General features: G+C 34.2%; 2 protein-coding genes and 1 long non-coding RNA gene across 8 annotated transcripts; 1 reads left to right on the top strand and 2 right to left on the bottom strand.

Annotated features, from left to right (window-relative positions):
- Window positions 1-844: 844 nt before the first annotated feature.
- LOC119081788 (serine/threonine-protein kinase D1) lies at window positions 845-16,179 on the bottom strand. 6 transcript variants are annotated; one of them, XM_037191028.1, is made up of 10 exons: window positions 15,876-16,179; window positions 14,103-14,233; window positions 10,190-10,334; window positions 9,800-10,116; window positions 7,486-8,392; window positions 7,160-7,401; window positions 6,860-7,057; window positions 6,686-6,794; window positions 6,429-6,620; window positions 845-6,351 (listed from the first exon to the last, which is right to left on the bottom strand). In XM_037191028.1, exons 2-10 carry the CDS (start codon window positions 14,226-14,228, stop codon window positions 6,161-6,163), a joined length of 2,427 nt encoding a protein of 808 aa, XP_037046923.1. In that variant the 5' UTR covers window positions 14,229-14,233; window positions 15,876-16,179; the 3' UTR covers window positions 845-6,160. The 6 variants fall into 6 exon arrangements, with proteins under 6 accessions (XP_037046923.1, XP_037046896.1, XP_037046905.1 ...); XM_037191001.1 differs by having other exon boundaries at window positions 9,800-10,131; window positions 15,876-16,149; XM_037191010.1 differs by lacking the exon at window positions 15,876-16,179 and adding an exon at window positions 15,434-15,588 and having other exon boundaries at window positions 9,800-10,131.
- A 3,439-nt stretch (window positions 16,180-19,618) lies between these two features.
- LOC119082518 (retinol dehydrogenase 13) lies at window positions 19,619-22,729 on the top strand. Its single transcript, XM_037192035.1, has 6 exons — window positions 19,619-19,898; window positions 19,957-20,027; window positions 20,093-20,620; window positions 20,676-20,739; window positions 20,803-20,949; window positions 22,602-22,729. The coding sequence occupies exons 1-6, from the start codon at window positions 19,801-19,803 to the stop codon at window positions 22,702-22,704; spliced, it is 1,011 nt and encodes a 336-aa protein (XP_037047930.1). The 5' UTR covers window positions 19,619-19,800; the 3' UTR covers window positions 22,705-22,729.
- On the bottom strand, window positions 21,102-21,527 carry LOC119082940. The gene is made up of 2 exons (XR_005088750.1): window positions 21,392-21,527; window positions 21,102-21,332 (listed from the first exon to the last, which is right to left on the bottom strand). It is a non-coding gene; the product is annotated as an uncharacterized LOC119082940 (long non-coding RNA).
- Window positions 22,730-25,768: the final 3,039 nt, after the last annotated feature.

The following is a 25,768-nucleotide window of genomic DNA, read 5'->3' as shown; positions in this document are numbered from 1 at the left end:
AAATGTTTGGAATTCCGATCAGACTCGACCTGAAACTACAGGTCAGATAATTTCATAAAGACAAACTATATCACCTGACCGGAATCTAATTTATCCAAAGCTGACAGGTCAGGTTTTAGGTTCACCTGAAATCTGACAGGTGCAAATAAGTTCAGATATTTTCAGGTCCGGTAAGGTAAGACTGACTTGTTGTGAGATTTAATAAAATATTCAAAACTTTGCAATTTTGTTGGAAAACGAATTTTTTTAAAATAATTTTTTTAAATGAAATGGTACCCAGATACGAATTGGCCACTGGATTGACTATATTGATTCAATTATTGTTTATAATATTATCTGGAATGTTTGATCAATTGTAATTGTTGCAAATTTTTATTTCGTTTCATTTTTTATTTATTTATTATTTCATTCTTAAAGGATATTTTAAATTGTAAATTTGTTTTTATTTTTTAGTTTTAATTTATTTTTATTTTATTTTGTTGTTTATTTTATCTTTGTTGAAATGTTCTACGTTTTCTTAGTTTCATTGTTATTACTATTAATATTATAGAATTACGAATGTTTGTTTTGTTTTTTTATGTTATTACCATTGTTAAATTTGAGGATGTGAGAAAATTGTTATTGGTAAATTTCTATTTCTAAAAAATGTTTCAACTGTGCATTTTACAAAATTTGACACGTTTAAATCACTAGGCACTTTATACAAATATTTGTCATATTAATCAAAATCAAAAAAAAAAAATCATTCACACGGATTTATATCAATGAATATTCAATGTTTCGTTATTTTAAATGTTGTTTGTTCTTGCTGTTTATGTTTGGTGGAGAATTTTGTAAATACTTGTGCATATCAAGGAGCGTCAGTAACTCTTTCCGCTATCAGCCTCAAAGGAGCATAAACTTAAGCTTACGCATTCCATAGTATGCAAACGGAGATAGTACGTTTTTTACGAGTTTGCAGCCCCTGCACTCGGTTTCGGCTGCAGACCAGCAAAGAACTACTTCCTCTCTTATTGTGTAAATAACTATTGTTTTTCGTTGCATTTTTAGCCGACAATTTGTGTGCACAGGAATGTTTAGATTTTGCATCGATTATTACAATAACAAAAACTGTTCTGTATTCACTAAATAACAATTTGATATATGATTTATTTATAGACTCAGACTCAGATTGCGTTTTGACAGCATTTAGAATATTATTATCGTTCTAAACAAATTTTCAGTTTGCGCTTACGAGAAGAATCGAACCAATGTTGAGTTAGTTTGTTAGTTGTAAAATAGCGAGTCACAATATTTAAATTGAATTGACCATGCACTAGGGATCTTGACTTGATAGTGTATTTTTAGAATTGAGATAAATAACCCGTCAAGAGTTTTGCTGAGCTAAATATTCTCTTTCAGGTGTAATATATTTGGCATTCTACTCAAGTTCTTAGTACTCACAATTAAGAAATGAATGCTGATACCAGCACAATTTTAACCGCACGGAAAATCCCAATATGCGTGTGAGATCTATAAGTGGACTTAGCACCCCCATTTTTTGGCATATAGCTGTGTAATGCATATTGCGAAGACTGTAGTTAAAATAGCTGTGTAACTTATATTATAGCTGTGAGACGCGTTTCAAATCTATCTCGAGAAATAAAATTTTTTCCTAAACTTTCATGAATTTTGCGGTCACCCATCCAAGTACTAACCGCGCCCATTGATGCTTAACCTGAGAATCCGACCGTCACCTATGATGCTGTTGTGCTAATTTTGCTTGTGCTTTAACACGTCATTATTTCGAAGCGTTGTTACCGCAATATAAATTCTGCATCTATATTATAAGGCACACAGCCTAATTCAAGTCTGTAGTATTCATATTTAGCATTTTTACTTTAGTGAGTTGTCATTGGAGCATTGTTTCAGGTTCTGAAAGAAAGTGAATTGAGACTGCCTGCATGAAGAATCGCCTATTCAATTGTTTTCTGTGAAATTCCTAGTTTGACATTTGGGAGCAGTTACTTGGCTTAATTCGTTTCTAATGCATGAGATTTCTGATATATACGGATATATACTTTCATTCGTCTGTGTTTCCACGGATTTTGACTATTGAAGAGGTATTTCTATAACCTGACAATCAAGCTTTATTAAAATCAGCCAAGCTATTTTACGATTTTTCTTTATCTGTTAACATTGAGTCCGACCAAGCGTCAGTACGAATCACAACTTGAATGCATGGTCCCATACATTTTCTGATATGCAGCACACAGCTATATTTTTCATACGTCAAATATGCGTTACACAGCTATGATATAGAGTACACAGCCACAATATGCAAATCCTAGCTATAACATGTGTTGTCGATGCATAATGTAGCTCTGTAATCTATAATATAGTTGTGTAACTCACATTGCAGGTAAATAACCAACATTAATAGGATATGCGTTCAGTAGCTATATTTTTATAAGTCTTGCAGCTATATTATAAGAACTGCAGCCACATTATAAATTACACAGCCTTTAACGAAATCCACGAATTTTCCGTGCGGATGCCAACAGTTTGTGTAATTTGTGAAAAGTAATAATTTTAGAAGTGAGGGTAGATTCGGTAACATTAAGCTGAGCGTTGATCAATTCTAGGTTATGGCGAATTTAGTCTCAATCAAATATTCGAACCTGTTTCTTGGAAGATGAGTTGTCGAATATAATTTGTCGTCTATGTGAGGTGAAAATGGCACAATAGAAAATATGTTTTACTTTGTACATCCCGGTGTCTTAAAATTTACAAAAAAAAATATTTTCCAGGTCTGATAAAAAAATCCTTTCAGTGCCGAGGATAATGCACAAAAAGTCTTCATTCAAATGTCAATTTTTTACCAAAAAATGTGAAAGGTATTAGCAACATATAGAAACGTAGAATTAAATGAAAGGATGATCGGACACAAAGAGTTAATTGATTATCAAATGTTAAGATGTTTTGCTAGTTAGTTTTTGTATTGTTGATTGTTGGGCAATATAGAAACAAAACCGAATCGAGTCACAAAAATTAAAATTAAAAGTTTTTCGGTACCAGACCTTTAATGACTGTTTATCTTTGTCATCTTAGAAATTTGTGACTTTGACGTATAAAATGTGCCATGAAGTATACTAATTGATAAAGATTACCTTTAGATTCAAAAAGATAAAAACAAAGCTGATTTTTGAACAAAAAATAGAATGTTTTCAACATTTAGATCAATAAGTATAAAAAAAAATTATTACAAAAAGTAGAATGTTTTAATTGCGTCTTCCACACAATATCGTTATCACTAATAATGACGGTTCCAATCGTTCTGCGAACGAGTTTAACTCGAGATTCCAATATAATTAATAGTTAAAATTGAGACTTTTGTTAATTAGTGCATTTTAAACGAATTTGATTCTTCAAAATTTAGCTAAGAAAAGAAAAATAAAGCAAAAGTACACTATTTGGCTCACCTGGCGCACATATTTCCTAATATTCCTAATATTGTAAATAGATTAACACATTAACCAAAAACCTCATTAACACATTGTCCCCATGTTCAACTATGAATTTTAACCCAGGTGAGGTCGGAGCCCTTATATTCCCTTAGGAGCTGAAGATGTTGAAGTAACCACTGTTGAAGGAATATTAAAAATGGCAGCCTGGTCATTTAATGGCAGCCTGGTCATAAGTACATTGTAAAATCGTATGATCAGCAATAGGGTCAACTCATAATAAACAATGTCGACAGGATGCGGAAAGCAACATACCATTGATAAAGAAGAGTTTAACGAATCATTAAAAAAAATTGTATTACTATTAATTGAAAATAGTTTTAATCCTTGTAAATCCCGGATGTTCAAGAGACCAAATTTCGATTTTCACTTCAACTTGGAAATATACGTGCGCTGACAACATCATAATAATTACTCATAAAGACAATAACGCTTTTAAAATTAGCTGCCAAACTAAACAGTACTTCAACGAGACGATTTATGCTTATTCAGTAATGAAAATTGGCTCTTTCGTATGAGGAATAATTATGTGGATAGTCGAACGCCGCGCAAGAAATGTAAAACGGCAAAGGTAAAACCAAAAATCGAAGGCACCAAACGCTGTCTAGTCATGTGGGATGGATTTATTATTTTAAAATAAGAACTGCTGCTGTGTGTAAATCGTTGAAATAATGGAGCTACGCTCTGGTTTGCGTGAGAGCAGGGTTTCAACTGTTCGAATGGAAAGTTAAGTAATTGCGACAGTTTGACTTATAATTATAGTAAATGTAAAACTTAAACGTTATGAGAAACGTCTCGGAAAATACTAAAACCGTAGTCTCACTTCTCAGAAGACAATAGATTTAAGGCTACGTTTTTGTGGCACTTTTTACCAGGCTGCGGCTGGTATAAATCGACAAATAAACTAAAGTCGCCATTTCGTCTCATGGAGAGTGGACTTATAATTTTCATGTTTTACGTCCTCTTACAATATATAAGTCAAAAACGTAATCCGTCCAATACGGACGTTGTCTAAAATTGTAGTGCATTTTTTGCCGAAAACGATTGGAACCATCATCTCTTAAAATTTAAAAATAGTTTTAATAAATAAAAGTATTTATGAAATACTGTAAACACAACAAAATAAAAATAAAAAAGAGAAACACGAAAATATAAATAAAAATTGTAAATAAGGTACAAGATGCAGTATACAGCAGTGTAATAGAGATAATAATTAATTTTTTTAAAGACGGGACCACCGTCCTCTAACGCTGATCGACTGACTAGTCTTTGAAGTTCGGAGATTCTACGTGACAAGCGGTATTTAGCGTTTTGCGTGCAAGAGGATGTTTTAAAAAATCGACTCTGAATCAATGATAAATCAGAAACGATCTCAAATCATTTAATTACATCGTACACCCCATGTTTGAGGTCTATCGCTAAAAAAATACTAATCTCACCTTCGAGTAGAAATCGAATTGCAATGAAAAATTAAGAAATTGTTCGAATCGTATTTGATGTTGGTATTCTGTAAAATTTCCCTTACTGACTTTAGATGCATATGGTATAGTGTACAAAGAAAGTAAATGGCTTAGGGTATAAACACGAAGTCATAAATTTGGATTTGTCTCTGATTTTTAATTAACGTTTGAAGTTAGCATTTTTGCTGGTAATTTTCGTCAGCAGCGCTAGCACTTTTGTCGATTTTCAGATTTTTAAGTTCGATATAGGTTGACCGTAGTCAAAAGCCAGTTTAACCAGAAAGTTCAATGTCTGCCCATCGAAAAATTCGAATTTTTTATCATTAAAATTGAAAAGACCTAATTGTTTTTAGGTCGGAATGACGGCTTGGCCTGACCTTTTCTTGCCTGAACCAGGTATGGTTTCAGGGAACCTGAAATTTTCCTCCAAGTTATTTAGGTAACCTGTCAGGTTTTAATACATGCAACGTGATTTCACTTTTAAAAGATTTCAGGTCGAGTCAGGTAAGGTCAAAATTGATCATATCAGGTTCAGGTCAAAACGGGGTCAGAGATATTTTCAGATCCGATTCAGATAACGGTGACCTGTTCAGAGGTTTGGCTTCGGCCAAAATATTATAATGCACGCAAACGGGTTTCGTTCACCAAATGGCCAGCAAGATTTTTTCTGCACTAATTTGCAGGTCTAACTAGACAAGTCTGCAAATCATTTTAGAAAGGATTGTGAGAATCAATTCCCGTTTTAGAGATTTTGTTTTTCGCAAAATAAAAATTTAATTTAAGAAACAAGTTTGTCATTTACTTAATGAGAAAAGTATCTAGAGAAATAGAGTATTATGAAAGTCATGAAAGTAGAAATCTTAATAATGAGATTTTTAAAAAATATTTTTTTTTGTTTACTCTTTTTCACTACTCAGTTTTGTCAATTCCTTTTTTTTTGTAACAAAATCTACCACAATTTTCTTATGTTTTTTTCTTTCTTTCTCGTTTCTTGTAAATTGTAATTACGTTCTTAACATGCTAAACGTTTACCTTAATTCTTAATAATTTGTTTGTTGTTGCTGGGTGTAGTCTTCATGAACTGGAAACTAATTAGGCCTTAACAATGCGACAGAGTCGCCCTCGAACCCATTTCAGCGCCTTTCCGCGAACAGCCTCCAATTTCGGTGACGTACTCGGCGAAATCGGTGAAATAGGTCAAGGACCGGCCAATGCCCATCGTGCATCGTCCGATTCATGCGTTAAATATCTTATACCCACTTGTCGTTCGAGTTGTCGCAAATCTTGCCACGTTTGCGGATCTTGCAGCCACGTATGCAAGAGACTCTTGTCGACGGTGAACCGTTTTCGTTGCTTTACTTGCAGCAGATTGTTGATCAAATCGATAGCTAAAATGGGACGGGGAGACAACCGACGACATGATTAGAGATGGATCGATTAAATTTTGCTTTATCAAAGCCTTTACCATCACTAGAAATTTCCTTCCACGGAGACGATGGATACATGAACGCAGCATTCTGTATTTGATCATTGATGTCCTCGTCTTCATTGAACGGAAACGTTCCACTTAAGCTCACATATATTATAACGCCCACGCTCCACATATCGAGCGATCGATTGTAGCCCTTGTTTCTCAACACCTCCGGAGCCAGATAAGCTGAAAATTAGTTTCGTCAATTTTTTTATTGTTTCTGACAATTCGCTTTTTAATTTGCGACATACCAGGCGTTCCAACAACCGACCGACGAAATGATTTTTCGCCGATTATTCTGGCAAACCCAAAGTCGCATAATTTTACTTGGGGAAATTCGGCATCAGATGATAAAAGCACCTGCAATAAAGGTCGAAGGGATATTGACACCATAGTATTGTGTGTTTGTCCTATTATTGACTTACATTTTCCGGCTTCAAATCACAGTGAACAATATTTTTGCTATGCAAATGTTTCAATGCAACCAGAATTTGAGTTATTAAAAATTTCGTAACACGTTCGCTGAGCTTTCCACGCTGGCTGGACAATATCATTTCCAGCATATCTCCCTTTAGCTTCTCCATTACGACGTAGATTTTTTCGGGATTTTCAAACATTCGCTCCTATCAAAGTTAGAACAAGAAAAAAAAACATTAAATGTGACCGCTGACAATCGGAGTTAATTGTCCGAAAAAAGGCTGAGACAACAGGAACAAAAACCTTACCAAATTAACGACCCCGCAATGAGAAATGTTTTGTAATATGGCCACTTCGTTCTTCAGTTGAGCTTCTTGTTTAGTTGGAAAACGAAGTTTATCAATCACTTTTATAGCCACTTCACGATGCGTTTTTCGGTGCAATCCACCATACACAATACCAAATTGACCGGAACCCAGCACTTCATCGGCAAATATTTGATACAGCTTACCAATGTCTTGCACATTTTCTTCGGCCTCGGAAGACGTTCCTGTTTGAAACGTAAAAACGTTTTTTTTTTAGAATTTAAATCAATGTGTCGCAATGTGTGAATGAAACTCAATACTGTACTTACTAGTTACTGGCATCATCGCTTGACGAATGGCTGTCTCCCAGCTCTTTGCCAGATGCGCTCCAATGCCACTGTCGGGTGGTGGAAGAACTAATGGCTCGCCAGCTTTATACGTAAGTAATGGATCTTGACCTACATAATAGTCAATGTTCGCTGTTCGAATTTGGAAACAGTGCGCCTCGTTGCCAGACAAATTTCTGGCAGTGTCAACGGTCAAAATCTCATTCAACGGAATCTCTTTGTAGTACTTGCTTCCTTGATCGGACACAAACATAGTTATTGCTTTTGAATCTAAGCGCCAGTAGTGGCGTTTCACTGGTTTCTCTTTGTTGGTGAAGTGAACCAGCCAGCCCTCCTTGATCGCCTGGCCGCTGCGCCGTTTTGTGTGTTTCACCGATTGAACTATTCGCATGAGTGGAATGTTCGCGCTTGGCGATGACGATGAACTGGATTGTCGTGAACGCTCCGCATCAATATCGAGTGAATCGATATCCAAATCATGGTATGTCGATGAACCATTCAATTTGACCGGCGGCACATTGTTACCTTTACTATTGCTATTATATGGGTTGTCGTCCAGATCACTGTCATCAAATTCGTCACGATAGAATGAATCTCGTTCGCTACTAATACTGCTATCGTTTGTGTCATTTGAGCCAATCTCATTTTCACCCGTACAATCTTTCGGCACTTTATCGACACATTTCTTATGTGCATTGTAATGACAGTCTTTGCATTGGACACCCTGCTTAAATAGTCCACGAAGTAATTTTTTACATAATTGACATACCGTTGGCCGAGTATACGAATGTATGGCGAATGTGTGTGGAATTTTACATCGACCCGTTGCACTGTTGCCTCGGCTCGTCAACGATGGTGAGCGACTATGTCGTGTACTGGGTGGTACTTGCTAGATATTTTAAAAATAGAAAATAAATCAGTGAATTTCAACGCTGTGCACATCTTAGCTTTTCATTAGAGCCGCTACCGTTTCTTTTTTGGTTAATAGGAACGGAAACTTAGTTAGGACCAAGACGTTTTGCCAAGGGAAAGTGAGGTGGCGTTTCAAACTTTTCAGTTCAGTCAAAGATTTCGTTTTCATTGCGATAAGACTAAGTTAGTATCGGTGGCTCTACAGACTCTACATTGAATGTTAAACCAAATTAACGAAAGAAATCGAGTCAGACAAGGTACAACCAGTCAGTTTGAACAACAGAGTTCAAAAGTGAGTTCAATAAAGAATTTCTTCAAATATTCAACAACAAAAAATGGTTTTGGACGGGTAGATGAGCGCGGTGAAGAGAAAAAATTCTTTTTCGTTGATATGACTCATATAGCTCAAGACGGGAGTCAGATTATCAAAAATCTGATATGCTCGACTCTAGAAAAAGCCAATTGGTGAATCCAACTAATCTTTCATTGATTTCAGTTCATAACTAGACCCACCCTTTGTGCCGTCTTAAGCCAAAAAAAACCGTATCGCATTTGTGTCTTTGCTTTCGAGCTTTCGAGAACCTTAAGATTCTTTTGTATTCCACTGAAATATTTCAATTCTCCTATAGAATCCAAAGGAAGATCAAAGCTTTCGAAAGCTCTCCAAAGCACAAAATCAATGAGGTACGGCTTAACACGGCAGATTTCTTGTCTCTAATCGATTCGCCGCGATTTTCGCTCAATATGTGATGAGCATTTTAAAAGACGAGTTTGAGAAGTCGTTATGAGGATAATTCTCATAGTCCACTTAAACTGTTTGACAAATTTATGTTTTTGTTAGCTAAACTAAAATGGCTGGGTCTGAGTGTTAAATAAAGAACCATCTTATTGACTAGCGGAATAGATCCTTCTCGTAGATCTGATATATTCCAGAGTATAACAAATAAAAATACCAAAAAAATGTGAGTAAAAGAAAAATTTATTAAAAAAAAAAAAAACAAAAAAAAACGTTTTACAAAAAGTGAATATAATTTTCTAGAATATACCAGATCAGATCACAGATCCCAACACCATTCATAGTAGTATGAAAATAAAACTAATTTAGATATTAAGTAACTATACGAAGTAATATCATTGGACGGATGAATTACATCAGTGGAATTTCAAGATTTTTTTTTTAATAATACGAAAAATGTTGTGCTAAAACGGGACGCCATTTCATAAAATTTAAAAATGTCGGTTATGCGAGACTAAAAATTGTCCAGACCGTAAAAATTAAATTCAGCCTGATAATGAAATTTTAACCTGACACCCTCGATACGTCCCGTAGCCTATCCACAACATCAAATCAAATATCTTTGATAATTTGAGCCATTTTTCTTACCAGCGACGAACCAGAACCGGAATTCGATTGATCCTCAGATATCAATGAACTACTCGAGCCGCCCGATGGACTACGTGGCGGCTGTAGCGTTGAAAATCGCCTCGTTGGATCGTTGCGACTGCAATTGTTCGGCACTTTAACCGCACACCGTTTGTGATAGTTCAGGCTGCAACCCTCACACTTTAGTCCCTGTCGCACCAAACCGAACAGCATTTCACCGCAATAATCACAAAATGTTGGCGTCTTATATGAATGGACTACCAATGCGTGCGGGCGAATGGTTGGTATGTCATCGTGATTGTTTGCATAGGTTAGAGCTGCGGTAAATGTTACTTATTGCACTATTAGTACACCAAAGTTTAAACATTTAGTGAAAACAACGATACTTACGTGTTGCGGTTAGTACTATTTCGATTAGCGTTTCGTCAGTTATTTCCGACGCTGCATTCACCAACTGTAATACATTGGAGCTGGTGTAGTCATGACGAAACAGAAGTAGACGTTCAGGCAAATGACTTAGGCCGTTTTCAGGAATCTGTAATGCAAACGAAAAGTGAATTGCGCTCTCAGTAAAACGAAAAGTGTGCAGGACAGCAAGCGTCACTGTTATCGGAAACCAGTCCACTTTTTTTCTACCTAATATACCTATAAAATACCGATAATAAGAAAACTAACCGAGCGTCTATATCGAACAACTTTCCGTCTCAGGGTCTATTTCACCTATCATTCATTTTGTAGAACATTTTTTCAGTGCACTTATCAGTCGCCGATAATGCATAGTATAATATAAGGTTCACGTTAACTTGTCGATCATATAAATGATAACAGGTGGCAGACGAGCATGATTTTTAAAATTTCTAGTTACGAATCATTGAGTGTCAGCCCACGACGCAACTGTACAGAGTGCATTCAAGTAAATTGTTTGGTTGTTGCTCGTGTGTTTTACTTTTTGCAATTAATTTCAACAGTCTACCTATCTACAAAAACTAATATTTTACCAGATATTATGATGACCGTAATATGATCATCGTTTTTTCAGAAATTTGTAACGATCACTTAGAAATACGCCTTTCAGTGGTAAAATCGAATATCAATATAATTGTTGAATTCCGGTATTATAACCGGTATTATATGCACATGTTGAGTGAGAAATCTGAAAGTTTATTTTCCATGACTCCGTTGAAATTCCGTGACGTCGATATGTCGTCACAGTCTCAGCCAGGATATGACAGAGCGTAGATGATTTGTAAAACATTTTACGTTAAAAAAACCTAAATTTTGCGGAAATTTTTTTCAGGTTGTAGAACGAATTGTAGAGCTCATACAAGCTCTAACTAGCAATATAAGCGGATAAGAGAACCATAGCCGAACCGCAAACTCTTATTCTTACAAAATAATGGAGTTTGAGTGGTTTTTCTACATTGTCCAGATGATTTTTCAGAAAGAGCGGTTCGAATCTACGTTTACGTGAGAAATATATGAATGAGAAATCTCACTGCTAAATACGTAAAAGTTAGGTGACAGCCTGATATATTTATAGATTTAGCACCCAAGTTTCACCTAAATGTGTATTGGGAGCTCCAATACTTTTACTGATTTTGCAGGTCAAATTCCCAAAACAGATCAAACAAAGTTTTGTTTTGTTTTTGTCGTTTCAGATGTTGTTGATGTGCAATCGCAAGCAGAAAACATTTTCAATTAATGTCGATTTGGTCAAGGAAATGCTTGGAATATATAGCTGCCTTTGATCCCAACTTTATAATTGAATGAATTGAGTTGTAGAAGATGTGCTTCTTTCACCAATGCGAAATTTCTTTAACTTCAGGCGAATTTCGTATTAGAATGAATTCAAAACGTGTTTTTGTCGTGTATAAATTCGTTATCGAAGACTTAACGTTCATTTGAGCAAACGATTTTGTGATATTGTTTGACTGAAGAGAAAAGTGAATTTATGTCTTACAGTTATAGGCTAGGCTCTATCAAGTTTACTTAGTGCAGATGGATGGAACACATAAATAAATGAAGAGAAATGGATAAAGCAGGAGTAACCAAATAAATTGGGGTTAACTGCTGATGAATGGTCATCTCTTTCCATAGACACATTGGATGGAAACATTACGAAAAACTGTGAAACCGGCGTCTTGGTATGAGTATTATAATCACATTGTTTTAATAACGTTTTTATTTGAATAAATTACACGTAATTATAAAATATAATCAATTTTATTTACCACGTTTCTAATGAGTAAACGTTGATTCATCAATTATAATTACTATCACATAACCAGTAACAATAAAACGATAATTTATTGTCAATTTCAATAAAATGATGAGAACTGCCATTGCATTTCTTGCTCATCATAGAAAAAAAAAATTTACGGACAATTAAGGAATTACTTTTTCTAAAAGAAAAAGTCATTTCGGAGTAGTTGACCTTGAAAACGTTACGTTTTAAGTCCAATTCAAACCGTAGCGGAATTCAAGTAAATCTTTTGCAATTAAAAATTGTAAACAAAAGATTTTCGTTAAAAAAAATAATTTCTGCAAATAAATATCCAGCTCGCTGGTTCAACGTCCGAATAACAATGGTCTCGTTAATTAGTCGACGGAAACGTATCTTCATAGTCTGATGTATTGTAATGTTTAATGTTTAAAGATCCAAACTGTGTTACGTTGTACTGAATGAAGAATTCGGAGAGTGCTATAGCGCAAAGCTTTAACAATTGTTAACGGAACAATTGCCATGCAAAGTGCCATTTATGGTTTTATCTGGTAAGAGCAATGATTATATTTGCGCTTGGGCTCAAATCCAGAATTTGCTTACTAAACCGATCAGGGTATCAGTGCAGTATATTGATTTCACGGAATTATTGAAAGTATCTGATACATAGGAAGTCTGGTCGTGTACTCTGTTCCAAGACTTTGATTACAAATTCCAATTTTCAGTGGCACTGCTCGAGCATTGTTCATCCTACATCTATTCGTCATTCATAATGAACGAATACATTATGTGAACGGTAGTTTATCGTTCGTGGTAAGGATTTGAAGACAATCGTCGATATTTAATTTCGACAACGACTGGTTAAACAAATAATTACCGTTCCATGAAAGGCAGTCGCAGTGTTACACACACTCACACATCATTCTACTTGCGATAGCAAACTATAGTTTGTGTCAATCACAGATAAAAAATGTTTGTGTTTATGTTCAAAGAATCATTGCCCTTACCATTTCTTTCCAAATTTCGATCACATCAAGTCATTTCATCCGCCCGATATCCGACAAATTTACAACCAATTTCCGTCTAATCGAATAGTCTACAATTGAATTGATTGAGATAGTTCTGATAAACGTAATCTGTTGATTCAAGCAAAACAAAAACGTCGACAAAACTCTTATCACTCTGCGAGTCGAGTTTTTTTTTTGTTGCTGTTGTATTCATCCGTAATACGAATGCCGTGAGTTATATCGAACAGCATGTAACCTACAACCCTAATACAGAGTAATTTTCATATCAACAACAACGTTTCGAAATTGATACATTTATGTTTTACAAATTTAATCGGCAAATTCGCCTAAACGAATCGTTATCATGAATAGCACAAAAAAGAGAGTGTTAGAAAGCAATAACATAAGTGATAAACGTGTATATCAGTTGGTATGTTAAACAATGTCCCCCCCCCCCGTATACCTTGAATGACAATAATGATATTAAATGTCCGATAAAAAGTTGTTGACATTTTTTTTTGTTGAAAAATACCCAAGAGCTTTTGATTTTAAAACGAATGCATATAACTCGATACATCGCTTGATACGTAATTGACGTCATGATCGCAAAATAATAACACAATTACATCATTGAATCACGTATGTCAGCAATCCTAGATATTACCTCATCATAAAATTGAAAAAATCAAAAAAATTGACCTGAAGTGTTAGTCAAAATGAAAAGTAATTTTTTAACATTTAAGCACCTTAATTCAATGGCGTTGGTATATACTTATAATGTATAAATTTAATACAACCATGATGCGATATGGGAAACGAAACGGAAGCATAAATAAAGATGTTTTTTTATAAACAAATGGATGAGGTGATGAATCATATGATATTGTGACACGGTTAATGTTGTTATTTTTGGGAGAGTAATCAGTGGAATTTAATGTTTCTTTATGTTTTCGATTAACCATTAGCGGCTACTGATAGTAACCAGAGCGAATTCGAGTGAATTTATTATGGCGCGATGTGGTTTGGAGTTAATTTTATTTTTAGGAATTTTTTTGTTTGTTGTATGTTTGCTTACCTTAGAATTAATAAATTCGCACGCCATATCTTTCAGTGATTTTAGAGTTATTGCACTGCAGGCACAGGTTACTGTATCACGAAGGTTTCCAAATTGGAATAAAAATGTTATTTCCGGTCCTTCCATGGTCACTGTTTCGGGATCGAGAAAATTAAAGAACTTGTTAGTACGATTGTTTGGAATGATATTTTTAAAAACAAAATCTTTGAATCGATGATTAAACTTAAGAAGCATGGTCTCTCTAAATGTTCGACGATTTTGGAGTGGATTAATAGTATGTTGTGTTACAAGTATTGTAATGTTGATTTTTTCAGCACTAGACCCAAGTTTTCCTTACGAGCGGAGCGAGTAAGGAAAATTGGGTCGTGTGCTGAAAAAATCTCATTACAATACGTGTAACACATCATGCTTTGTGCCAACCGAGAATTGAAATAGACAAATGCACAAAAATTCAGAATTTTCACTGTAAACAATCACTCTTCGAATTTGATCGATCACGTTGCTTTGCATTTTTTTTAAAACGAATGCTGTAATAACTCATACGAATTTCATTTCAACACTGGTTTGAGTGTTGTAATAAGCCATGAAAACGGGTGTTGTAATTTTGGACATTTCAATCTAGTTATCGATATTGAAATCCGTCGTATTTCAATTCTCGGTGGCACAAATTCTATTTTGGCAATTTCACCTCTTCTCCGCTAAAAAATTACTGAAAGACTAAGAACCTTTAACAATAGAGAAATATTGGCAGACGTGAAAAGCCGCCGAAAAAAGGTCTCTGTACAAATATAATTTGTGTTGAGTGTTCGGTAATCTGATATGTATATTTTGAAAACAACAAAAACGATTTTTTTTCGGTTACTTTACAAAACTAAAGTGGCGAGTAGTCTTCCCATCTTCACCTGCGTGTGGAGTTATTTACGATTTCGCAACATTGAGATATATCTACACACTCTATGAATTTTATACGCCGAAACCCCGTCGCTATGGATGCAGACATGTGGCTTGTTTAGGTTTTTCTTTAAATGTAACACTAAACGCAAACACTACCGCACCAAAAATAAAAACATAATTTACCACCACAATTTAATGACATTCATATTATGCCCAGACTTAAAACTGTTGAATTTCAATACATAATGTTAATGTAGAACAATTTCGAAAAGGTAATAAAAGAACACGTTATATTCGTGTCATGTTAATGTTTTTCATTAAAGCTCACAATAAACAAACTAATAACCAATCTAATTTCTATCCATCAGATCAATGGAATGCGAAAATGTTTGTAATGTAAACACGCCCACTCAACTTTAATGATTTGAAATAAATACCTTGAGAGAATGATTGTTTATTAGATAAAGAGGTAAGTTTATCGTGACAAACTTGCCAAAATCTTAACAATTTTTAGTTTTTTGTTTGCGCTCTCTCGTCTGCTAATATAATAAAATTCTCTGATTATGCTTTTTCTAATTGGAATATATCAGAGTTCAACAATCACTTAATGAAAATAAAAATTCTAAACCGAACACGTCCCGTGTGTCTCAGTCTGTATACTTTTTTAGGTATACTTATTATTTTGTATGGGTCATCTTTGTTTGCTTACGTAGATTGTAATAAAAAAAAATTGTTAAAGAAAATTACAAATTTCCAAACTCGATTATTTAGCTTCACAATTTAATGCCCACTCCCGAACAATGAGTAATTTATCATCGAATTTAATGAAATAATTTAATTAAAATTTCGTCTTCAGACATGGGAGAAAGTTTAGCCCACCTGTAGGTTTTGGTGTTCGGTTTTCAAGAAATATATCCGAAAAAATTGCATTAACAAAATCTTTATAACACCAAACTTTATATTTATTTATCGTTTAAAAACAACACAATCACATTAAACTACACATGATTATCGAAAAATGTACGATTGTTTACTTGGACAACTGAAACTGAAACATGTTTCTGTGTTTCCTTTAGATTTTTTTCGTCCTCTACAGACCGAATAGAAATAAATAATAAAATCCTATTTCGTTTATTTCTTCATTTTGTGGTTGACGTTGACAAATAAAAGTAAAAAAACACACTCACACAATCCACAACCAAAATGCGGCACGACCTATTATTGCTATACCATACGAGTTAGATATAAGTCTGCTTTAAAGTAAGAAAATGTCATACTGGTTTAGATACATTACAGATAGCACCTAAGATCAAATTGTCTTTCGAAGGATTTTATGATGAAATTTAATTTTAGCTTCAAAGTAGCTACAGGTAGCCCAATATAGAAACCTTGGTGTCATGGTGTAAGCCAAAAATATTGCGAAATTATTAAATCAATCGAGCAAAATAATTAGGGAGGATTGTTTTCAGAATGTGTAACCCCTTCACCCTTCCCGTTATCTACATTTTAAAATATACAATCAACCAAACACTTTTCCCTCACGAGACCAAGGATGTGTGCTGTTTGAGAGTCAACGCCAACCGGTGTTTTATCAGATGCTCGGTGACACAACAACTCCGATTTACATATAAAGCACACGCACCGGTAATCATCACAGTAGGTTATATTTTGTAATATATATCGTCACATTATCCAAGGTAAATATAGTGAGGAGGTAATGCCATATATAACCGAATCAGATGTGCGGTGGCATGAAAGTTCGATACAAACGCCATCTCATCCCTTCATTGAACGCAAAAAATGGAAGAGAAAGTCAGGCCATCTGTTGTGAGGTAGCGACAATATTTTTGTGAAATACAAGTAAATCGTAGTCAACCATTTAAAAAAAAAGATGTCATTGGCATCGAACTTACGTGCTAGGCCGCGCGTCTGAATGGCATTATCTCCTCACTATATTTACCTTGACATTATCATCAAAAGTGGAGTCATCATCCACGCACCTGCCTATTGACGCAAAATCAGAAAAGATGAAACATAAAACAGTCGTCTTAACAAACAAGACGAAGCATAGTAAGCGCTATAACGTAAAACCGAACTTTTGTTTTACTTGACGAACTTAACTTGAAATTTGAATCGTTTCGTTTAGATTATTTCTAAATTAATTGAAATTCATTTATATGCGAAAACAAAAGTTAAAGCGAAGCTCTTATACCGTTTGTCATAAGTTATTTTTACGTCTGGTTTTTCGTAAAAAGTTTGTGAAGAGGCTCACACACAAATTTTGCTTCAACAAAATTCGAAACTAACTTCATCATAATTTAGATGTGAGCCAAGATTCGTTCAAAAAATAGCGGTTTGAGTGATATAGATTGAATATTCGTTCGTTTCTATTTTCTGAATTTCTATTTTTCCATAGACAGCAATAGGAAAATAAACGAAATTGACTAATCACAATCATCTTATGATTTATTCATCAGGTGGACTAGGATGAATTGATGCAAGCGAAACCGGCCTTTCAGTATATTTTCTGTTGTTGCTGCTGCTCTATTGGAAATAATTGAGTCGAAGTTAACTGTTATCATTATATATACTAGGTACACACATCCCAAGTGCTGAAGTCGCCCTTCGAATATATTCAACCATTAAATTTGATCTTTTTTGTCAGCTCGGTAGGAACAACATCTAAAATTATCCCTTGGTAAGATATTCTGTGACATATTCTCTATCATCATTCGATTGTTTTCTATAAAAAGTATCAACCTTTTGGAAACCACTTAGGCATGGTCATTAAAAAATATCATCAATCGATGATACAATTTCCAAATAATCGATACAATTACAATCGATTGCTTTATCAATCGCATGCTTTATCGATAGTCGATAAATATCGACTGATAATCGCATTATCGATATTTTATCAGTCGAATGAATTATCGAACATGCCTAACCACTAGTCGTCTGTTATTAACAAGAATTTAAGCAACGAATTAAACTAATGAAACGATACTACAGATTTAGTTACCGAATCTAAATATGATGATTCGTAAAACGTTTGTGATTTGGGACATCAGGCTCATTTTATGCATGTTACGTTATTTATAACTGTAACAACAACTTATAGCGGAAATAATTGAATTAATTACGAAAGTTACAGTCCTGTCTGACCTTACCCACCTACAGGTCCTTACCTTTCAAATATCTTTCATGAATGAAAGCTTATCGACTTTGATTTACTGAACTTACTCACGTAAATGTATGATTCCCTTACACTTCTCCCATTCCTACGCTGGCTGTCCAAATATTATTAATAAAAGTCAGAACGTAATCCACATAAAAATGGTTAAAATGAAATTGAAATAAACAAGGGCTCAGAACAGACGGAGCGTTTGCTGCGACTTAGCCCCGTACGACCCGTAATCCTATTTCGTCCGTGACCATAATACGTCCGTAGCCGTAATACGCCCGCAACCCTAATACGTCTACAACCCTCTAATGCGTCTGTTACCAAAATGCAAGTCAAGTTGGGCATGGTCAAATTTACTGAAAGTGTTCATTTTTAAAATTGCGCATAGCGCAATTACGAAAGCCCGTACGAAGTACCTCTAAAATAAAACCAACAATTTACGACATTATTTTAGAAACCCAAAATTTTTTGCCAACTTTCTATTGGGTATTCAATTACCTCTCAAATAAAACAAAAATTAGCAAAATAGGATGATATTTACTCGCTTTATGTGCAAAAAACACTTAGGGCCGAGTAGCGGCCTTAGTCCAAGGGCCCAAATTTGAAACTTTTTTGCCATCATTCTATTCGGCATTCAATTATCTCTCAAATGAAACAAAAACTAGCAAAATCGAATGAGATTTACTCGATTTATGTGCAAAAAACACTTAGGGCCGAGTAGCGGCCTTAGTCCAAGAGCCCAAATTTGAAACTTTTTTGCCATCATTCTATTCGGCATTCAATTATCTCTCAAATGAAACAAAAACTAGCAAAATCGAATGAGATTTACTCGATTTATGTGCAAAAATCACTTAGGGCCGAGTAGCGGCCTTAGTCCAAGGACCCAAATTTTTTCGCCACGTTCTTTGCGGTATTCAATTACCTTCCATAAAAAACTAAATCTAGCAAAATCGGATGAGATTTACTCGATTTATGTGCAAAAAACACTTAGGGCCGAGTAACGACCTTTGAGCTTTCCCAACAAGCCCGCGTTGTATCTTACCCAAAAACAATGTTCAGCAACTTTGTTCTAGTCGTCAATACCTTTCATTTGATATATCACAAGCAGCTATTGCGTGCGTATTTCGGTAGATATCGTCCAAAGACTGAAAAACACCTATAGGGCCCTAGCTCTGGAAGGGCTGACCCTACCATGCCCATTTTCGAACTTGACCTTACTTTTGTCGATACCAATCGGGGAAAAAAAGAATTTTGACGGACGGACGGACGGACATTTTTTTTATTGCGGATTCGTTATCTATGAACATAACCAAATGCTTTGCCCTTACTGTCTGCTTCCAATTCGACGTGTTACAAACGGCATATTAATCTTATAAGCCCCCAGTACTTCGGACGGGGCTAAAAATGTGTCTGCTTATGGTAGATGCACTACAACGTAGAGAAAAAAATCTTAATTGAATATCCGGAGAAAACGAATTCGTATATTTATATCATACAGCAGAGATACAAGTGAAGCGTTCAAACAAAATCATTTCGGAAACGAACGACACTGCAGTGCCTGGGTCAGTCAAAATTAATACGGTAACTTAATATAAAACATTGACTTAATTATTGCTACAAATGGACGAACTGAAATCACGCCTAACGAATGCTGATCCATTTGAAAGTTGGTGGCCGATTATTGTTGCAATTATTGTTGGTGTAGCTATGACTGTCAGGTAAATTTTTGGTTTGATTAAAAGAGTGCATATCAAATTGAACGAATCATTCATACAGAAATTTTATGGGCGGCCAAAATAGTCCATCAACGAATCATATTAATGGTCAAACAGTCATAATCACTGGCGGTACTTGTTTCCTTTTTGTTACAATTAGTACGTGTATCGTAACGTAATTCACTTACCACAATCAGGTTCAGGCATCGGATTCGAGATAACGAAAGAGCTTTGTGCGAGGGGAGCTCATGTAATCGTTGGAGCAAAGGATATGAAAAAGGCACAAGACGTGATGGAATTGGTGAAGAAGCAACAGCCATCCGCCTGTGTAGAAATACGATATCTGGATTTGAGGTCATTCGATTGTGTAAAACGGTTCGCCAAATCAGTAACAAAAGACTTTGAGAAAGTCGATGTTTTAATTAATAATGCCGGCACTATATTCAATAAATACGATAAAACGGTTGATCGTTTTGAGAGTCATTTGCAAGTGAATTATTTAGCGCACTTCTTGTTGAGCAGTTTATTGCTACCGTTGTTGAAAAATGCAGTCAATGGTCGCATAATTAATGTCTCGGCTCATGCTTATACGTCTGGAAAAATAGATATTGACGATCCACTTAACACTGGCCAATGGGCACCAGCTTACCATCATCGAGACGCATTCGCCCATTCTAAACTGTGTGTTCTACTGGCATCGAGACATCTGGCTAGAGAACTTAAAGGTTTGACTGGGATGCAGTTCATTGGAGAAATAACATTTTTAATTTAAATTTTTAGACACTAATGTTACAGTGAATGTGTACACGCCTGGTCTGGTCAGAGGAACTGGTCATTTAAGAAAGTTAGTTCAAGTTTTGTAACACAGTTTTGTCATTGAAGTTTCTATAAAAGCGCACTCTCTTAGTTCACCCATTATGAATGCAATGTGCGCTAAAGTAATAACGTATCCATGGATGTGGTTGCTAATGAAGAGCCCTGCACAAGGCTCACAAACAGCAATTTATTTAGCAACCGAACCCACTTTAAAAACTGTTTCCGGGGATTATTTCAAGTAAGTTTGTTGTTCAAATATATTATTCTGATCCTAATTTTGAATAGTATCCAACTTGTTGAAGTGTACCATCTGAATTTGTACAATGTGTGTAGGCTGTGATTGTATCGGCTAACAAAGGCAATGATTGCAGGAAGTGTAAAACATTTTTATTTTCGGGATAATCACTTTTATCAGTACTAAGAACCTCTAATAAAATTAGAATAGCCAACCACCAGAAAAAAAGCCATCACCGTCAAACATCTGTCGTCGTCGTACATTCGCATCTTCGTTCAAACTACTTCGGTATGATGCGTATGGTGGCTGGTCGTCGAGAGGTGCAATATCAGGCACATTGTCGAGAGGTGCAATATCAGGCACCACACTTGGCGTTTTTAGAGTTTCTGAAAGTGCAAGAAACAAAAGTTTTCACGCAATTAAGGTCAAGCAAAATAATGTTTACCATAATTTTCTCGTTGGGCCAACGCAGTTGCTACAACTGTTACTATTACCACAAAAAATAGTCTCATTTTTGTCTCAATAACGAACTGATTCAAGGGTCCAGAAATCGACAACTATCAAGAAATTTCAAAATTCTGCCCTTTTATAATCTATTAATCAAATCGAAATTTTGTTGACCGGTTAAAATCTAATTTCTCCAGTTCTACGTTCCGGATACGTTTCCAATTCGTTACAGTCACGGATATTCTAACTTCTCACGGAAATTCGCTATGTGTTTGCAAATTATGAGAATTGGAATTGAGTTTGTTTTAAATTAAAGTCATTATCAACAGCAGCACAATTTTGGAAAATTGGTGCAAAATAATATTTCCTCGCCATTTTCAACGATTCACTAGAGCTCATTATTTTTCTCGTCGTTGCCGATAGTTGTTATTGAAGATCTAACATTTTAACTGGTGAACTGTTCCATTTAGGAACTTTTACTTTTGCGTTTTACATTTTTCACAAATTTCTCAGCCCAGTATTGCTCATACAGTAAAATTCATGCTAAAAACTAAAAATAACAAATTTAATGTTTAATGCTTTAAACACTTCGCTAAACTTTATACAATCGAGGTACTAGATTCTAGGATTATATAAATAGATGTCAGGAGTTTGTAAAAGATTAGGGCCTGGATATAACTTTATGTCTGATTTTTATATGGACATCAACCATGTCAACCTTTAAATTCAACTTAAATTTAAAAATGATGTGAATCTGTTGAGGTGAATTAAATTGGCATTTGTCTGATGGTGCGTGATTCTTTATTGAGGTGATGGGATAGTAAGTTTTTGTGAAGAAGTCAGTTAGAAGCTTAGAATAAATAGTTATCTGTTTAGTCTAAGGCTAGAGAAGAATCAAAAAGTCTCAGCTAGATAATCATAAAGTCCGGGACGAGCTAAGTTTATGAAGAAGTTAGTTTGGTTTAATATCCTGGTTTCGCGTCAAATTATAATTATTGGTGAAAATCACTATCACTTTAGTAAATTGCATATGTAGACTTGCTCCAAATTACCCTGACTAAAGACACTTACGTTTATTATATCACTAAATAATTTTTCGTTATTCTTGCTGAATTGTCTATGAATGTTTTCTTCTGATACATACACTTTCTAATCTCACACAACCAACTCTGTAGTTCATTGTTTTAGTTTTTCTTCTCTTTTGATAGCGACTGCGAAAAGGCCGAAGTAAATAAAGATCTGGTGGATGAACATGTAGCTGCTGTTTTATTCCGACGCACTTTAAGCGCATTGAACTTGGATTCATTCTAAATTGAATAAAAAATACAGTTAATGTCAAATGAACTTGTGTCTTTCAGTTTACTTCCGTTGTTTACCAATTACACTGGTACATACTCAAACAATCAATCTGCTTGTGGTTGAAATGTTTGAGAGGACTATTTGGTAAAACATCTGATTAAAAATTAGACACAAATTTAGTTGATCCTACCTGTAAAAATGAAAAAAAAAACTTCCAATCAATTTCTAATTTACAATAGTTTATTTTTCTTTGGAATTTTATTAGTTTTTTTTTTGTTTGTTTTTATAATTGAATTATTAGTTCTTCTTATTCTTTCTCTACAGTAGCTTTCAGCTTAAGCATAATTTTTTTTAATTTTATTTATTTTATCATCTTTGTTTGTTTTTTATAATTCTATATAAATATAAGTTTTAATTGGTCGACTTAACAAGGCAATCATAAAATGTTTGTGTGAAGTTTTTATTTTATTTTTTAAGTTAACCTATTACTTTATAAGAATGTAGTTCTTAAAAATGATAACACAATAATCACCTTTTTGTTTTTGATATTTTCTAGTTAAATATTTATTTTTGTGGTAGTGTATCATTAAAATTTGCAGCTAAAATTGAAACATTGATTGATATAATTAATAATTTTTTTTTTTCTTTTTCGTATAATAGAATTTAAATGTTTCATTTTGTTAAAAATTCATTGAGAAATGATATCATGTTGTTTTAGTGTAGCTTTGGGATCCCAATAAAAGATGTGACAATTAAAATTAATTTATAGTGATATGCTATATTTGTTAGACTAAATGCTTTCTACATTGAATTTTGATGTGTCGATTTCAAAAATGCATTTAATTTTCATATATTTTGAGAGCTAAAAGAATTTCCTTTTTTTTTAAATGTGGAAGATTGGAAGATTGCGTAATTAATTCAGATGAATTGGAAAAAAGCTAGGATATTCTGCACTCGATTGTTTATTTACTTTCTAAAATGTATAACTTGCTTCGAGACTTGCTTATAGTGCTATTTATGTGGCTTATTCGTTAGCGACATATTAGGTAATAACCTCGGTTTAATTAACTAATAACCTCACGGCTGTCTACAACTCAATCTTTCTTGGTTATTGTTCTTTTTTATGGTGAATTTGCAAAAGCTTTTCAACGAATTGTAAATATTATTGCAATTATAGGAACTAGTAAATGGTGTAAATTTATTGTAATATTTCCTTTTTCTATTGAAAATTGAATGTAGTGAATGGACTACATATAAAACTGTGTGTGAATGCGCGTCTCAAGTTTTTTTTAAAGAAACCTTTAGCTTTAAACGGTGTTTTTAATAGTACCGGCATTAAACTAATTGCATTGGAACTAATTTTATTGTTAAAAGGCGTGGAAAGAAGCGTGCTTCCAAGTAAGTTTTAAATACCGAAAAAATCCCCTTTGTCTTGTGAGTGCCAAGACTGTCTCTTTATTCCCATCGCATGATGGAAATGTAAAGGTCAAGGTGAACAGCCTTTTTACTACTCCAGTTGAAGATTTTTTTCGACCCTTAACTTCAAAGCATGCATTTTCTCGGCTAACTATATGGGAACCTTAAGTTTATGTAATTGTTAACAAATGTATCCGACCATTGTTTATTATTGTTGGTAATATCTGTCAATGAGCAAGTTAAATGAAGGCATTTCTACCTATTATTTCAGAATCTAGGCCTTCAATTAGACAATTATACAAATTAACAGTTAAATTTTCGATGTCTAAATTAATGCCTGCCGCTTACTGGGAATAATAGTTTATTGAGAATCCTGGTGTAGGATAAACCAGGATGATTTCTAAAAATAATCTCAGAGGATTTGATGAACTATTCGTAGTTGTGTGTTAAATTTATAGATCGGGATCGTTTAACCTTTGCTTTGATGTGCTGAAACTGGTTCAGGGCAGAGCCTATTTTCGAGAGTAAAATTCTCCAAACTTTCAAATTTCGCTAATTTTCACATTTTTTTCACAATTTTTCAAATTTCTAATATTAACCGGTTTTAGATTGTTACCGACTGTACATAAATGTAAGTAAATTATAAAAATTCAAATAAATTATTTCCCTACAAATAGGCCCTGAAAGACATCATTCAATGATGATCGAAACAGACAACGATGAGGATAATTAAAACTCCGTAAATGTCGACTCATTCAAATGAAAAGACGGAAACTTTTTCAATTGAAATAATTTTACAAACGTAATACTTATAGGCAGAAGATTATTCAATTAACAGCCATGCAATGTGCATGATGGCAAAGAAAATCATAATATCAATACTGTCAAGCTTAAACGAAGAACATAAAAAATTATTGTTCAGTTAACTACCTACAATTGTTCTTAGCCTAATTAGTGGACAATAAAAAAATGATAATTTTGGAAAATTAGCATCTAACGACTTACGACTATATTTGTTGCTATACATAACATGGCTTAAAGTAGGTAACCGCTCTTTTTCGACTTTCGACTCTATCGAATTTCAAATTTTAAAATTATAAAAAAAATCGTTGGGCTTAGAGTTCTGTTAATTTGTTATAAAATAAATAAATGGCCCAAATTTAGATCACTTTTTTAAAGTCAAATGGATTGCCAAATTATTTTGTTTAAAAATTTCTTAAATTTACACATTTTTTTTAGAGAACTCTATTGTCACTTTTTGGTATGAGTATGGCAATTTAGTCTTGTGGTATAGATCAAACTTTTTAAAACAAAAATCAAAAACGAGATTCAATGATCACTGAATTTGGTAGCTCGTGTCCATTACATTACATTACAAAAGAAAAAGTTGTATTCGAAAGGTGACCGTTAAATAGCGATGAAAACATGCCGAATAACACCGGGCCAAACAACTTGTTCAACAATTTTCATTAGTGGTGAAATTTTCGCTTTTTATCTAAAACGTAATAAGTGCACACCGTTTCTTGCAACGTCATAAAAAAATTTGATTATTCCAAGAATTTGTATGTAGATTGGAGATCGTTGAAATAGTGAGGCGGTAAGTTTTTCCGTAGTTTTCATGTAATTAGAGTACAGATGACGTCAATGAAATTAAGACATG

This window comes from Bradysia coprophila, chromosome X, assembly GCF_014529535.1.
Source record: "Bradysia coprophila strain Holo2 chromosome X, BU_Bcop_v1, whole genome shotgun sequence".
Taxonomy (NCBI): domain Eukaryota; kingdom Metazoa; phylum Arthropoda; class Insecta; order Diptera; family Sciaridae; genus Bradysia; species Bradysia coprophila.
The sequence above is the reverse complement of the archived record's forward strand: the minus strand, read 5'-3'. Positions and strand labels throughout refer to the sequence as shown.